Source organism: Pan troglodytes, chromosome 6 (assembly GCF_028858775.2).
Source record: "Pan troglodytes isolate AG18354 chromosome 6, NHGRI_mPanTro3-v2.0_pri, whole genome shotgun sequence".
NCBI classification, from domain to species: domain Eukaryota; kingdom Metazoa; phylum Chordata; class Mammalia; order Primates; family Hominidae; genus Pan; species Pan troglodytes.
Genome location: NC_072404.2, coordinates 174,284,283 through 174,296,667, shown reverse-complemented (window position 1 = coordinate 174,296,667; position 12,385 = coordinate 174,284,283). Strand labels below are relative to the sequence as shown.

The 12,385-nt window shown below is 47.6% G+C and overlaps 1 protein-coding gene across 4 annotated transcripts in view; it reads left to right on the top strand.

Moving 5' to 3' along the window:
• Positions 1–495: 495 nt before the first annotated feature.
• Positions 496–12,385, top strand: part of VIPR2 (vasoactive intestinal peptide receptor 2) — a 116,030-nt gene continuing 104,140 nt past the window's right edge. For 3 of the 4 annotated variants that reach the window (XR_010159101.1, XM_003318943.5, XM_009454649.3), the window contains exons 1-2: positions 496–714; positions 2,894–2,993. Coding sequence is in view for 3 of the 4 variants with exons in the window: in XM_003318943.5 (XP_003318991.1) it covers positions 664–714; positions 2,894–2,993 (151 nt within the window). In the remaining variant the exon portion in view is untranslated. Of the gene's footprint in view, positions 715–1,155; positions 2,641–2,893; positions 2,994–12,385 lie in introns of those variants that run through there. The other variant, XM_063815913.1, reaches the window with a different exon arrangement.

Below are 12,385 nucleotides of genomic sequence, written 5' to 3'. Positions count from 1 at the left end.
GGCCGCTTTCTTGGGCTTCCGCAGTTATTTAGAAAGGCAGGTACAGGCGGCCGCAAAGGCATCCGCCCCTTCCGAGCGCACACCTGGCCCGGTCCTCCTCTCCCGGCCCCGCGCCGGCCGCTCTCCCCCAGTTCTCTCTACTCGGAGCCGGGCGCGCACTGAGCACCCCCCTTCCCAGCCCCTCCGCCCACAGAATCGGGGAGGCGCGGCCGGGAGTGGGGCGTGGGGCAGGGAAGAAGGGAGGAGGACGGAGAGAGAGGCTGGGGGGGTCGAGGAGACCAGAGGGAGCGCGCGCGGCGGGGACAGAGAGCCCAGGGGCGAGGAGAGGGCGCGGGGCGCAGGGGAAGGGGAAGTGGGGGGCGGGGAGGAGGGGCGCGGAGCGGGGGTTCTCGGGGGAGGAGGGAGACGAGGCCTGGGGCAGCGCGGGGCGGGGACAGGGGCGGGGGGCGGAGCGGCGGGGCGCGTGGGGGACGGGCGTGCATTGAGCGCGCTCCAGCTGCCGGGACGGAGGGGGCGGCCCACGCGCTCGGGTCGCTCGGCTGCAGCTGCGGGGCCCGAGGTCTCCGCGCACTCGCTCCCGGCCCATGCTGGAGGCGGCGGAACCGCGGGGACCTAGGACGGAGGCGGCGGGCGCTGGGCGGCCCCCGGCACGCTGAGCTCGGGATGCGGACGCTGCTGCCTCCCGCGCTGCTGACCTGCTGGCTGCTCGCCCCCGTGAGTGCGCCCGCGACCCCCGCCCCACGGCGCCTCGGACCCGGTTCTCCCCTTCCGAGAAGAGCGCTCCTCCCGCCGGTCTTCGCCTTCCTCCCGGGTGCTGGAGCGCGGGCGGGGTCCGGGAGAGGGAGCGGGGTCGCCCGGGGTCCGGAGCTTCCTCCCGGAGAGCGTGAAGCGCTGAGCTCCGGTCCCGCCGGGTTGCGGGACTCGGGTTGGGAGGCTGCCTGCGCCCGTCCCCGCGCCCCACCGTCCGGGGTTTGCTGGAAACGGGATCGTTTCTTCCTGGACGCGTCAACGATGAGCTCGTTCGGGGCCGTCCCGGGAGCTGGGAGCTGCGGGCACCTGCGCGGGCTGCGCGTTTCACGGGGAGATCGGGGTTGGCGTTGGCCGCAGATGCCTCTCGGTCCCTCCCTGTACTTACTGGTTAGTTTTAGTGTCGGGGGGACGTGGCGTCGGTTAAAGTTTCCTTTTGGAAATAGTTGCTTTTTCCCAAGGGCACTGGAGGAAATAACTGCGCATAAGTTTGTTGAATAAGTGCCTTCGCACATGGAGTTCTGAATTATTCCCTTTGTGAACCTTAAAAAAAAAGGAAAGAAAAAAGAAAGAAAAAAACCCGAGCCTTGTTTCTTGCTTTCCTCTTGGAGACTGAAGCGGGTTTGCGGTGCGCGCGGTTTTCGTGCGCGTCGCAGCCGAGGCAGGTCCGGATCGATCCGCGGCCCCTCTGCAGCTGGGAGGCTGCGCTGCTGACCCGACAGTGTCATTGATTAACCGGCGACGCCCGGTCTGCAGCGGGGCTCGAGCCACACTCCCTGGCCTTGCGCGGAGGCGCAGCTCGGCTTTCCTCCCTCGAGGGTGGGCGCTTTGCGGAGCGGGTCCTTGGAAAGTAACGGGTTTTATCACGGTTAATGCTGCTTTCATTGCTAAAATGTCCTAAAAGAAGTCATTGCTGTGCATATTCCAGGAACGTCAGGTATTATTAATGTCTTTTACACTTTAACAAAGTTTTTCTTTTTACATCAATATAATTTCCTTAATTCTGAAATTTAAGCCACTTACTTGTCCTGCATGAAAACAGAGGACTTGGAGCCCAAAGTCAGTGCCTGGTGCTGGTTCAGTCACGAGCAAGAAGCAAGCTCGGGGCTCTTTTAAATGGGGCTAAAGGTGGCAGAAGTTCCAGCATTGTTTTCCCCTTAATTCTGTTAGGATATTGTGTTCCTGGTTGGAACTCTCATTGACCATTTCAATAGTAAGATAACTAAACATAGATGGCCATAGTACGCCCAACAGTATGATTCTCTTTAGTTACTACTTTAGTACAAGTAGAATTTTGGTCGGTGGTGGGGGAGGGGGAAGATCAAGACCAAAAGGATGGGTGGGGGGAGCCCTCCTTAAGCCCCCAAGGGCCGCTTGGCAGGCCCTGTGCTGACTTCGCGGAGGGCGTGAAGAACAAGGTAGAAACGGTGCCTTCTGAGAGGAAGCATTGTGTAGTTCTGCCTTCTTCTCACATTAATAGACTGTTAATTACTATCTTTGTGGCATCTTTCGCTCCCCTGATGGATCCTGACTGGAAATCGCCCCCTCTTCTCTGTGGGGCCACAATGGTGTGATTCCCCCACCTCTGCCTCCCTCCTCATCTTGCTGATTTCTTTGAATATCTCTTCCACCCCAAATTCTAGTCAAAACGATTGCAGTTTTATCTGTAGTTAGAGGGTTAAGCTTTGAACATGTACCAACACCTTTAAAAATAAAGCCCTTCTATCACGGCTCTTTCCCGGGTGGAGGCCGTACCCGGAGGAAGCGGCACAGTCCACAGGCATCCGCTTAAACCAAACCAAAGGGTGTGAAACGGAGGAGCCAGGAGCCGGGTATGGAGAGATGAATGGAGTAAAGAGCTCTGTTGCCTGCAAATTAGTGCCGATGTATTCTGTTAGTAAGTTCATTTTCCTGCTCAGAAAAAAAATTCTATTAGATTTTGTGTTTGTTTTATAATACCTTTACAAAGTAAATAGTGAAGTTTTTTTAAAATGCCAGAAAAATCAAGGTGATTGGTTTTAAATGCATTTTGGTTTGGAAGCAGTTTAAAGCTGTGAGGTTTGGGGTTGTTTTTGTAGAATTTTTGCTTGCTTTTCTTCTTCTTGTGGAATTTTTAGTTATTAATATTTCTTTTAACCGTGAACAGGTGAACAGCATTCACCCAGAATGCCGATTTCATCTGGAAATACAGGAGGAAGAAACAAAATGTGCAGAGCTTCTGAGGTCTCAAACAGAAAAACACAAAGGTAAGGCAGAGGCTTGGTGAGTAAGAACTCCCGTGACATTCTCACCCGGGAATGCGCCTCACTCAGCTGTGGTTCAGGGTCACCACCTGCATCTTAAAAAAAAAAAAAGAAAAAGGCCACTTCCCATTGTTTGTTAATGAACTACTGGTAAAACTCATAGAGAGTTGGATAGGTAGGGTCTTCACACACACCTTTAAAAAGATAAGCTTAATCCTTAGCAGTAACAGTTTCCATGGTTTGAGATGATAGCAACAGTTACTAAAACAATTTCATGGGCTTTGTTATGCTTTGCAAAAGCAGCTTCAGTTTTCCAGGGGATAAGCATTTATCTGAATTCTTGCATTTTAAATTCTTAGCTATAGGACAGATGATTTTGATCTGGTTAAGGATGGTGGGTACTTGGCAGAAAGCAAACAGGAAAATGGGACTTTGGTTGTGCTGAAGACGGGCCTGCGGTGAACACTGTGAACGTGCAGATTGCCTTCTCCGGTTTGACAGAGGCATGCTGGGCCATCATGCTCCAACAGGGCCTGCTAACAACCTGTTTATAGACTCTGCCCTGGGATAGCACCCGGCCTATAAATAGTAGCAAGGCCTTTGTCCCTCAGCTTTCTCTGCTCTTTGTCATGATTTTCTCCTCTCCAAGAAAGAAATTAAATCTGTGTTAAAACAGTCTGTTGTCCTGTAGAGGGCCTCAGATGGTGGGCTTTATTCAAGAATAGCCCTGCCCAGCAGCAACAGAATGCAAGCCACATTACAATGAGTAAAAAGAAGCATGAGAGATTAATTTTAATAGTATCCTTTATTTACCTGAATAAATCTGAATCGTTAACATTTCAACGTATAATCAACCTAAAATTATTAATTTTGCATTCTTATTTGATGCTAAGTTGTAGAAGTCCAGTGTGTTTTTTGTGCTTACAGCACGACACAGTTTGGGCCCCATTTCAAGGTCCAGTAGCCACAGGCGGCCAGCGGTCTCCACGCTGGACAATGGGCTGTAGATTGTCACTAAAACAGGTGTCCCTGCCCGTTCCCATCCCCCTCTGAGCCACCGTTTCTTGGTCTGAAACGTGCAGGCTCTGCCTCTGAGGCTTCTTCCGGCTGTAAAGATCTGCGATTCCGCGGTGCACGCATGGTTCTGGCCCATCTTCCAGATTGTCTGGTTGAACTCTGTCCAGAGAAAGGCAAATAAAGTAACTTGGCTGAAGCCATGCTGAGAGTCTGTCCTGGGAAATGCTGATGCGGCCCAGGAGATGTGGATGGAGGAGGCAGCCAGTCTGCCACGGCAGAAGCAGCAGCGTGGCCATGGGAGGTCCTTCTTCCCAGTGAAAGTTCTGAGTTAGGAAAGGTAGTCCTGAGGAGAGACAGGCTTTTAGGGTTGCCCTCCTCACCTCCAAGTTCCAAATTGTCCAGCTTCCTGTTTTCATGGGATATTAGAAATGCAGATTTATATAAAATATTCCACTTTCTTAAAAGTTTGCAAACAATACATTTAAAAAAAAAAGATTTTGAGGGAGCCTGGAGCCATCTGATGGCTCTCTGCACGGTAGCTGGACCCTAGCTTAACCTGAGATTGGCGACGCCTCCTGGAACACCCTCACCCAAAGGCAGGTCAGCACATTTACACTATTCACAGGGGCTCCCCCTCAGTGGGCAGTCTGTGTGTGAGTCCTATCGGGCGCTAGGGGCCACAGGTCCCAGGCAGTCACTCAGCCCCACACCAGCTTGAGCGGGTTCATATGCAGGCCCGAGAGCCCCTCGCAGGCAGCGTTGGTTGGGAAACTTGTCACTCGGCTTTCTTGCAGCGACAGGTGTCTACCTGGACATCTCGTATTGAAGGCTCTTATTTCCAGTGTCAGCTCTGTAGGAAAAATATCTATCTGATCCGTTTTACCTTTTTGACTCGCACAAAGTACTTGGTAACAAGACATTGCCCTTCAGGAGAGAAGCAGCAGCATGCCGGGGCCTCAGCCTGGCCACTCTTTTGTTTTTCTGTACTCTTTGAAATATGCGTGACTCAAATGCCAGGGATGTAAATAGAAGTAAGTTACCAGAATAAAGATGCTATCAGCGATGTGAACCGGAATCTACAGGCTGAGGCTGAGGCAGGCGTCTGATTAGATGGGCTGAGTGACTCCACGAGACAACAGTGCATTTGCACCTGACGCCAGGTGAGATGAGATTCTGAGAGTCTGTTACAGCCACTTTTAAATCCATACGATTAAGAAATTTGTGTGAAAGAGTGCCAGAAATGAGGTGAAAAAAATCTAGCTTCCAATTCCAGTGAGGTAATTTGTGTAAGTCTGATTTGGAAATGTTTCTCTTTATGACATGTTGAATCTAAAAACAAAAACAAAAACAAAAAAACACGTAAGTCCAGACAGAAACCAATTTCAATTCTAAGCTCTCTTACGGGATTCTCTTTGTAAGCTTAGGAGTTATTTGGAGCTGTATGACTTAACATCGATGCATCACTAAGACAAGCTTTCTCTTGCCGATATGTGTATGAGGCACTCCCGGCCTCAGAGCCGAGATCCAGCCCTGTTTCCATGGCCCATGCCAACTCGCAGGTGGAAGGCACAGGTCCCTGAGGGGGCTTTGTCCAGGCTTCCTGCCTAGGCACAGGCTGGATAGGAACTTTTGTGTGACTTTATATCATTCTTACACCCGCGTCTGGAGGGGTGTGACCTCCTCTGGGGAGAAGCAGAGGTGGTCTCTATGTGTTCTGGGAGCTCACTGTTCTGAGACATCCTTCAGAGGCGCATGGCTGAAATGGATCTGACTGTGAATGTCAGCTTAGACCAGGCCATGGAAAGTGCCAGGCTTAAAAACTAACTTTTCTTTGATTTTTTTTAAAACAATGGATGCTGAACTAATTTCGATCTACATGTCAGGAACTATGGAGGGTTTGAGGTCATTCCCCACTTGCAGGCTAACAACGTCGCCTGCCACAGTTTTGCAGATGCTGCAGAAGACGTGAGATGCTGGGCCAGAGACAAGAGACTTGCTGTTCACAGCACAGCAGGCATCATGAGCTGCGTGTGCGCACGGGTTCCCTCTGCTTCTCAAGCCCCCCAGGAGCAGTGGGAGCGGCCCCCTCCGATGCAGTGCATTTGTGTTGTAGCTGAGGAGAACTGGCTTAGGAAACCCCCAGTGTCAAAAGGAGGCTGCTGGCAAATCCCCAGCCTTTGTTACAGAGAGAGATGGTATTGTAATTATCTTAATTATCAAACTCTCCTAGGTTGTTTGCTATACAAACATTCTCAGAAAGAAGGATGACTTATGTCAGAGAAACATATTCTCTATCATACTTGGGGGAATGAACTCCTAAAGCAAGGACTGGTGGCTGCTGAGTAGGATGGAAATGTGCTTCCTTTCCGGTCCCACAGCATCCTGTGACTTTCGTGATCATAACTCACTGTGTGATTTCTTGGTCCTTCTCCTCCAGTGCCCAGAGGAGATGGCATCATGTTTCTGCTGCTTCTCCCAAGTCTCACACAGAACTTAGCATCTAGAGAGATATTTTTAAAGCTTTTGCTGAACAAATTAATGAAAATTCTCACAGTAGAAATTAAGTGATATACATATATATATCTAATATGCATATAGAAAAATTCTGTTCAAAAATATATATAATGGGAAATGTCTCTACAGACTTCACTGCTGCCAGCCCCAAGTTGCCCCTGGAGAGTTGGGGTGCGCACACGTCCACACGTGGGTAGACCCCGCTTTTCCTTCCAGACACGTGGAAGCTGGCATACTCTTCACACATGTGCTCGGCATCTTGCTTTTCTTTTCTGTTTTGTATTTCAGTGTAACAATGTATTTGGCAACTGTTTTGCATTTGTTCTTATATTCTCTTTAAGAGCTGCTATAGTATTCTAATGTGTTTCTTTAGTCTCTCCCAGGTCCATGGACTTTTAGGTAGCCGACAGTATTTTGCTACTACAAACAATGTTCTAGTGACCGTTTTGTTGGTGGGAATAAAATATTTCACCAGCATTTGAGGGTTAACTTCAAGCCACTCATATAAAATGGGAATCACCATCTCCTATGACCAAATGACACTATTTTAGCCCACTTTCTCATTCCTGTGATGGTTGTGTCATGTGGAATATGGTTAATCACAACCCTTTTTACACCTAGCCCTTTCTTGCTTGTTTCTCTTTGTCAGAGGAAACCAGACAGTGTCCACAAATGGGTTCTTGCTCACAGCGTCATGTGGGCACTGACCCTCCTCGGAGGGTCCAAGGCCCTGTGTGGCTGCAGCATTCCACCTCGCTCTGTGGTCTCGGCTCAGCTGCCCTGCGATGCTGCCCTCTGCTGCGGGAGCTGGAGCTCTGGTGGGAGCTCGCTGTTCGTGGTCCTCAGCAGATGTTCAAGGCAGACCTGTTATAAGAAAGTAAATGAATAATCACTGTGTTATGCTCCAGAAGGTCTGAACCGAGCAGTTTTGGCATCCACGGCAGAGAGCAGAGAAGTAGGTTCCTCTGATGTCGATATTGATGGTGTAGACGTCAGTTGTATCTTAAAAGGTGCCTATATCTTTCCTTTTCATTTTCTTTCTGATATAAGTAGGTCCTTGTTCTAGTCCAAATAACTTTTTGGACTGATGAGATAAACAGCCTGGTCACTTTTTTCTTTTGGATCTTTTTGACTAGATTTCTTCCATTTTCTAAACTCTTTAAGGTCATTTCCTCGTCTTGGATATTTAAATAATTAATAACTGTTTATTGGTTGGGACAGTCTTAAAGTAATGTCTTTATGCCTGGTGCAATGGGCTCATGCCTGTAACCCCAGCACTTTGGGAGATCGAGGCAGGAGGGTAACTTGAAGGCAGGAGTTCAAGACAAGCCTGATTAATATAGCAAGACACCAAAAAAACTTTTTAACTTAACCTGGTGTGGTGGCACACACCTATAGTCCCAGCTTCTCAGGAGGCTGAGGCAGGAGGATTGCTTGAGCCCAGTTCAAGGCTGCAGTGAGCCACGATGGCACCACTGCACTCCAGCCTGGACAACACAGACAACAGAGCAAGAAGCTGTCTCTATTTTTTTTTTAAAGTAATGTCTTTATATTTACTTTTTATAGGAAACAAATCTCACTGAATTAATTTTTACCCTGAATAAAATGCTTAAGAATCATAAAGGGAATTATGGTTGAGAAGTCAGTTCCTGGCAGGTGAAGGAGTGAGCCACTCAGAAGTGCACTAATGGCTTCTCCTGTCTGGGAAGAACAGAGCTGTTGCCTGGGTGACCACAGTGGGCCACAGGAAGCCATTCGGGGTGGGCGGCCGGCCCCTTGAGGTGAGCTGCTGCTGATGGGGTCAGAGTCGGCTTCCTCCCCACCCCTCCTGCTGAGGTCAGGGCTCAGTCTGGTGCTGGTGACCGGAGACACAGCAAGCTCCCACCAGTCGATGGCCTCTCCTGGTGCATACCTCTCTGCCTTCTCCACTCCCCTCCCTTGATCTCTGTCTCCTCCATCCTTGGGCTCTCACACCTGCCTCCTCCTCCCCAGGTATGCCTGGGTGTCCTCAGAACCTGGCTGCTTCCTGTCCTGCTGGTGGGGGTTGGTGACGAGTGGCGGCTGCTTCTCCACATGGCCACAGCAGTAACAATTCCTGCTGGCCTCATTTTTTATGATTTTATATTTATATACCCATTTCACATTCTTTACTTACGAGCCATGGTTTTTACAGCATGTTGTCTGTCGGGGCCTCCTCCTTTTCCTGGGCTCAGCCTGTTCTTCCACAAGGACTGTGTTGACGCGGGGGTTCTTGAGAGGCTCAGAGACCTGGGCTGGCTCAGTGGAAACGAAACCCACAGCCAGCATGCAGCTCACCACACACACAGCTCCTCAGTGTGTGGCCAGTGACCTCTCAGCTTCTTCCTGGGCAGCAGTGGTTGTCTTGGGTACATGGCCACTGTGGATGGACACTAATGTGCGCTTTCATGCAACCTGTCAGATTCTTGGTGGCTTCGACCCTCACATGTTTTTGATTTGCTATGGTTTGAATATTTATCCCCTTCAATACTTAGGTTAAAACAATCCTCAACGTAGTAGTATTGAGAGACGGGCCTTGAAGAGGTGATTGGGTCATGAAAGCTCTGCCCTCGTAAGTGGGTTAATCCGTTAATAGATTAGTGGGTTTTCAAGGGATAGGTTTTATAAGAAGAAGAGAGACCTGGGCCAACACGCTCAGCCCCCTCACTACACGATGGCCTGTGCCACCTGGGAACCCTGAAAAGTCCCCGCCAGCAAGAAAGCCCTCACCATTGTGGCCACTCGACCCTGGATTTATCCAGCCTCATAACTGTGAGAAATAAATGCCTTTCCTTTATAATTTACCCAGTTTCCGGTATGTTGTTATAAGCAACAGAGGCAAACTTAGACACATGAGCAGACTGCAGCTCTTCCTGAAGGGGACTTGAGCAGACTGCAGCTCTTCCTGAAGGGGACTTGGGACTCGAACCTCTTTGGTCACAAAGCTTTGTAGAGTTTTCTGGGTCAGCACCCAGTCCTGTGATTCCCTGAAGGCTTCATGGCCAGGACCTGTGTGTTTGAGGGTTGCCTCGTGTCATGGGATGAGTGGAAATTAAACCATCCAGCTGACATTTGCTGATGCGTTGGCTGATCCTCTCATTTATTTATTTTTTCTGAGATGGAGTTTCACTCTGTCGCCCAGGCTGGAGTGCAATAGCATGATCTCAACTCACTGCAACCTCCGCCTCCTGGGTTCAAGCAATTCTCTTGCCTCAGCCTCCTGAGTAGCTGGGATTACAGGCGCCTGTCACCAAGCCCAGCTAATTTTTGTATTTTTAGTAGAGATGGGGTTTCACCATGTTGGCCAGGCTGGTCTCGAACTCCTGACCTCAGGTGATCCACCCGCCTTGGCCTCCCAAAGTGCTGGGATTACAGGCGTGAGCCACTGTGCCCGGCCTCCTCCCATTTATTAACATTTTTCAGCAGGTTTTTATGGAACAGATACCAGATTGTAATAAAGAACTTTCCTTTTTAAATATTATTTTTATTTTATTTATTTTTTGAAACGGAGCCTCACGTACTCTGTCACCCAGATTGGAGTGCAGGGGTGCGATCTGGGCTCACTGCAACCTTTGCCTCCTGGGTTGAAGCAATTCTCCTGCCTCAGCCTCCCGAGTAGCTGGGATTACTGGCATGTGCCACCATGCCCAACTAATTTTTTGTATTTTTGGTAGAGACAGGGTTTCACTATGTTGGCCAGGCTGGTCTTGAACTCCTCAAGTGATCCGCCTGCCTTGGCCTCCCACAGTGCTGAGATTACAGTGCGAGCCCCTGTAGCCGGCCCTTTTTTAATGTTAAAGACTCACTTTTCTTAACTAATCAAAGACTAGAGACAACATGAAGCTTAATAAGTTATCCTGATAAAACACAAAATCATTGTTTTCTAGGCCAATTACTTAAAATGTAAAAAAAAAAAAAAAAAAAAAAAAAAAAAACTTTTGTAATTAAGAGAAGACCAATATTCAAGAAAATATTGTCCTATTGGCCAGGCGCGGTGACTCATGCCTGTATCCCAGCACTTTGGGAGGCTGAGGCAGGCAGATCATGAGGTCAGGAGATCAAGACCATTCTGGCTAACACGGTGAGACCCCCGTCTCTACTAAATATACAAAAAATTAGCCGGGCGTGGTGGCAGGCGCCTGTAGTCCCAGCTACTCAGGAGGCTGAGGCGGGAGAATGGCGTGAACCCAGGAGGCAGAGCTTGCAGTGAGCCGAGATGGCCCCACTGTACTCCAGCCTGGGCGACAGAGCAAGACTCCGCCTCAAAAAAAAAAAGAAAGAAAGAAAATATTGCACTATTAATAGAAAACAAACTCACTTTGTGTCAGTACTTGAAGCTTTTTTTAACAAAAACTTATAAATAAAATCATTCTAATGTTAGTAGTTTGACCACACATAAAATTTCTTTTGTCAGACTTTCTACAACTGTGTATGCCCACTCAGTTTTTTTCTTACTCATTTTCTTCTTTTTTACTCTGGAACAATCAGTCATCTTGCTTTAAAAGTACTCTCTTTTTCCTTAAACACAGACCTCATATACTTTTCCTTATTAAAAACACATCATACTTTCTCTGTTTTTTTCATATACAGTTGTTTGCTTTCATCTTTATTTCTAGTGGTTTTAATTACACATGTTAATTCAAATTCTTAATCCTTAGTGACACTGATATGCACTGTGAATTAGGAAGTACATGATATCATAGTTATTAAATGGCATGTACTTTCTCAGCACAGGACACACTTACTGGCAGACCTAGGTAGCTCCAGTTCCTCTAGAATAAGCCAAAAATACTTGAGCTTAAACTTCTTTTTAGGAATTAGTGTTTTAGTAGTTTATCTTATTTGGGCATGATCTAGATATGTAGTAAATATCATTTAATTTAACTTAGTATAATTTCAGAGTTACAAGTTTTCAAAAATATTTTGGAAACTGTTTTTAAACAGACAGATAATATCAAACTACCTGTCATCTCAGGTTATTTTTCTTGTTGACAAATTTTTTAACAGGAATAATGAGCTTATTTGACTAGCTCAGCTAGGTAGAATGTCCATTTCTACTAAATCATCGATATTCTTATTTATTAAAGATTACTCAAGTTAGATGAACTTGAAAACCATTGGGTTAGTTCCTTTTTTCTCACAAAATATTTAATTTTTACAAGCACCTAATTTTCTTTAGGCAAATAAAATAGATCTCGTTTCTATGTTATTTCTAATAATAACATCAGAAGGTAGGGTAATATGAGATATAAATAACATACATACATATAGACGTACATAACCAAACAGACAGAAGCAGAGATTCCTGGCCTCTGTTCTCAAATTGTAGCCCTGTGCCAGGAACAATAATATAAAACTCACTGGTCGGTCCAAATTGTGTTCTTGGCAGATAAAGTTACCTGTTCGGATGGCCAAAGTCTTTTGTTAATACATATGGAAAGGACTTTAAGATTTTCCATTTGCCAGTTTTTTTCTACAGTGTTCCCATTTTTTCTCCCTTCTGATGCGTCATTTCCCAGATGCCTGCATTTTAAAGATTTCGGTATCTCTAAGGCAGGGAGAAAGGACATTAAGTTTTCTCCAGAAAGGAGTTGTGGGCATAGTTGCCTGTTGTCCGGGGTCAGATTTATTGGGACCGTGGGCCGTGTTTAGGGGGTAGCCAGGAGACACTGGTGTGTTGACGAGTCCTTCTCTTCAGCCTCAGGTGGCTGCTTTTGTAATAGCTCAGGGTTGTGTGCAAGGCCAAAATCTGAGTTAGTTGTTGCAGATGCCCCAGGCTCAGTGGAGGATTTAATTTGTAAAGAATTTGGTTTTCAGAATCTTCATATGGAAAAGGCAAGAAATCA